Genomic DNA, 3,539 nt, shown 5'->3' on the forward strand with positions numbered 1-3,539 from the left:
TCTTTATAGATCGAGAAGATCATATTTTTATAACTCTTTTTGAACAGTTTTATGTTTGGACATTGCTTTAATTCCATATTCAGTTTGTTCCATAGTTTCACTCCTTGAACAGAAACACAAAAGCCTTTTCTTGTAGTACGTACCTTCATTGTTTTGAAGTTACAAAAACCCCTTAAATTATAACTTCCTTCTTTCAAAAAAAACATACTCTGAATATTACCTGGCAGTTCTTTGTTTTTTGCTTTGAATAGAATTTGTGCTGTTTGGAATTTCACTATATCGTCAATTTTCAATATTTCAGACTGCAAAAATAGTGAGTTTGTATGTTCCCTATAACCTGCATTGTGGATGATTCGAATTGCTTTCTTTTGAAGAGTAAAAAGTGAATGTAATGTGGTTTTATAGTTATTGCCCCAGACCTCTGCACAATAGCTTAAGTATGGTGAAACCAGTGAACAGTAGAGAATATGAAGTGATGTTCTGTCGAATACCTGTTTTGCCTTGTTTAGTACTGCAATGCTTCGTGATACTTTGGAATGAATATATCTTACGTGAGCTCTCCAGTTAAGTTTTTCATCTATTATTACCCCCAGAAATTTATTTTCACTGACTCTTTCAATATCAACACCATTTATTTGAATCTTTGCATTTGTATTTAAACTACTATTTCCAAATAACATAAGTTTAGATTTATTCAAATTTAATGATAATTTGTTGGATAAAAGAGAAATCAGAGCGATGTAGTTTTCCTGAACCATAACAAAAGCCTCCTTTCATTTCCATCAACTCCACCCACTTATCTCACAGACCAAGTGATATTTAGTCAAACTCTGATTCATTTCAAAGCAGTGATTCATAAGAACCGTTTTCTGACAAAGGAAAAAAAAAACCCACTTTGACAACAAAGAGCATCCTTGTGTCGTCAATACATTTACATTTCTAAAAGCTTGTTGTGTTGTGTCTACAGTGATTTGTGCCCCTGGTTGTGACTCCTTGCTGGAGGTAAGGACTCTGTATCCCAAAGCTGACTATGAATAATAACGACACAGGGAACCAAATCATCTGACAAGATGTTGCTCCATGTAAGGGCTGTGTCACAGTTATTATATGATTTCCTGAGTCATCTGTGTCCAAGCCATTGCCCACTGTTGTGTCTTCATTGCGTTGTGACCTGTGTCTGAAGCATCAGAAGAGCTCTTTCTTCAGCTTTATACTTTTTACGCTGCATGGCTGAATTAAATCACATTAGATCATTACAAATCATTATGCATGTTTTTAGACCGGGTGATGCCACGGCATTGATATTCAGTATTAGCTGCAGACGTCTGACGTTTTGAAGGACTGTGTTCTGATGTGGGATTGGTTTGCTAACCCTGAAAACATTAGTGTATTTAGACCCTTGCAGGTGGAAGTATCACTTAGCATAATAGGATAAACTCTGATGATCCTCATTTAATTGTAAGAGGTCAAAGGTTTAGGAAGGTGGGGGTGTGGAGAACAATGGATTTTTTCTCTCTCTCTCTTTTTTTCCTAGAGCCATCCCACCATAACCAACTATATAGTTTAAGTGGTTGACCACTAATTACAAATGCAATATTTCACCATTTTTGCAAAGAGAAAACTTGCTTGCAGCAAATGGCTGATTTTAGAGAAAAAATATTGAAATTGATTCAATTTAAACAAAATTACCGTTATGCTCTTGAGAAAGATTTAATCTAAAACATCTTTCAGATGAGCAATCGTCTTTCACTTCTACGAGACCGAATGGCAGTTAAATCTGTACACAGCATGCTTCATTGTAAAAACAAAATATAAAGACACACACGCGCGCGCGCATGCCATAACCCTGGCTTGCATGCAGGCACCAATAATTTAACTTGTCCACTTTAAGTATTGTGCTTACAACAAACAAATAAACAAAAAAGGCCAAAAGAAGGAGTAAACCAAAGAATTTATTGGATACAATAAAATGCCATCCATAAAACGGAACATTTACAAAGTCTTTTTGCGCCACGCAAGGCAGAGAGAACCATCTTCACTCTTCTCACTAGTATGGAAAACATCAATATCGGTTCTCTGGATTTATCCCATTTAAAAACCGAACTTCATAACAATACTGGTGAGCAAAGTGATGCGCACATCTCTAAGTCCCGAGTGGGGGAAAAAAATCATAGAGGCGCATTTCCACGAGGAGAAAAAAGAACGTATACAGACATATACAAAGTGCATGTGTTCGGCACCAAAGTCCAAACAAACTAACCTTTTGTAGGTGGGTCCTAAGAGGATGTATAGATGTCCAGTATTAAAGGAAGGAGGACACCCTATACAGCACCTTTCTTTAATTCAGTCCCTTATGAAAAAATAAATACACCATTAATGAAAATCTATCTAAGGGTAGTTACAATACTGAAAAAATGCAGCATATGTTGTTTTATTTTTAAGTAGCAGCTCTAAAAGTGTGAAAATTAATCTACACGTGTATAACTTGGTTATTGGATCTGTCCAGCCCGTCTCTATATCGATTCAGCCAGTCTCTGAGCTCTGAGATCCGATACCCCTCAGGTCCTCTACCACCCTGGTAAACTATCTTTCCCTCCTGCAGGATATAAAGTCTGTCAAAATAAGCTCCGTATGCAGCGTTGGAGGAGTTTTCCATGCTGTCAACCACGACCAGGCTGCCGGGCACTTCCAGATGCATCAGCTGCGCAGCGTTCAGCCTGTCCTCCAGACACCGGTGTTTGGGGATCTGATATGGCGCGTCGGTGCTCATCCAGCCGTCGGAGGGGTGTGCTTCCTCGATGTATACAACTAAAGAGTCTGCTATGTCTGCATTCTCCCTCACAACCTCCTGGAAAGCCTTCAGACGTGCCATGAACGGTGGTCAGGTGCAGCTGCCAAAATTGAGGATAAGCGGTCTCTTGTCCTGTGCGTAGTCGAGGATACGGCTGCGCCGCTGATCCTCCAGCTGGACAACTTCGGTGTTGGGCGCTACCTGTCCAAGATGCGCTGCTTTCAGGAAGTCCAGTTTGTGTCCGTGCCAGACTGCCTTAAGGGACTCAAGGCTGAAGAGCCGATTGGAGTCCGATATGCACAGAGGAGGATCAATGGCATCGCCCTCCTGCTCCTTCATCCTGAAGAACACTCTTTTTCTTATGCATAAAAAGTCAAGCAGCCAAAACATGACAGCTGCCACCAAAAAACGAGGCAACAGGACTAAACAAACTATTGCATTTTTAATAGTTTTAAGAGTATTCATTATCACCTCTAATAACAACCCGATTTGTCTAGCGTTATGCCACGATCTTGTGAGTTGAAGTTGGGTTACTTGCAACTTCCCCTCTTTTTATAGCACTGGCAGATTTGAATGAATCACACCCCGCCTCCAAACCGGGGTCGAGGCCTCACATGGCGGGGATTACCTTCTGTCAATTCCGCAGCTTGTAGTCACAGCCAAAAGCCAACGGTGCTGGATAGGGTGCACCAAAGCGCTGCGTTATGGGCAGTCTCTCATATATAATTTGTTTTTGTTTTTAATCATC

The 3,539-nt window shown here is 40.1% G+C and overlaps 1 protein-coding gene across 1 annotated transcript; it reads right to left on the reverse strand.

The window, feature by feature from the left end:
- Window positions 1–1,932: 1,932 nt before the first annotated feature.
- dio3a (iodothyronine deiodinase 3a) lies at window positions 1,933–3,306 on the reverse strand. Its single transcript, XM_085257710.1, has one exon. The coding sequence runs from the start codon at window positions 3,254–3,256 to the stop codon at window positions 2,471–2,473; it is 786 nt and encodes a 261-aa protein (XP_085113836.1). The 5' UTR covers window positions 3,257–3,306; the 3' UTR covers window positions 1,933–2,470.
- Between the last annotated feature and the right edge of the window lie 233 nt (window positions 3,307–3,539).

This window comes from Mchenga conophoros, linkage group LG19, assembly GCF_057382185.1.
Source record: "Mchenga conophoros isolate Kocher_MC1m ecotype Shallow Benthic linkage group LG19, M_conophoros_male_GT1.1, whole genome shotgun sequence".
Classification (NCBI taxonomy): Eukaryota; Metazoa; Chordata; class Actinopteri; order Cichliformes; family Cichlidae; genus Mchenga; species Mchenga conophoros.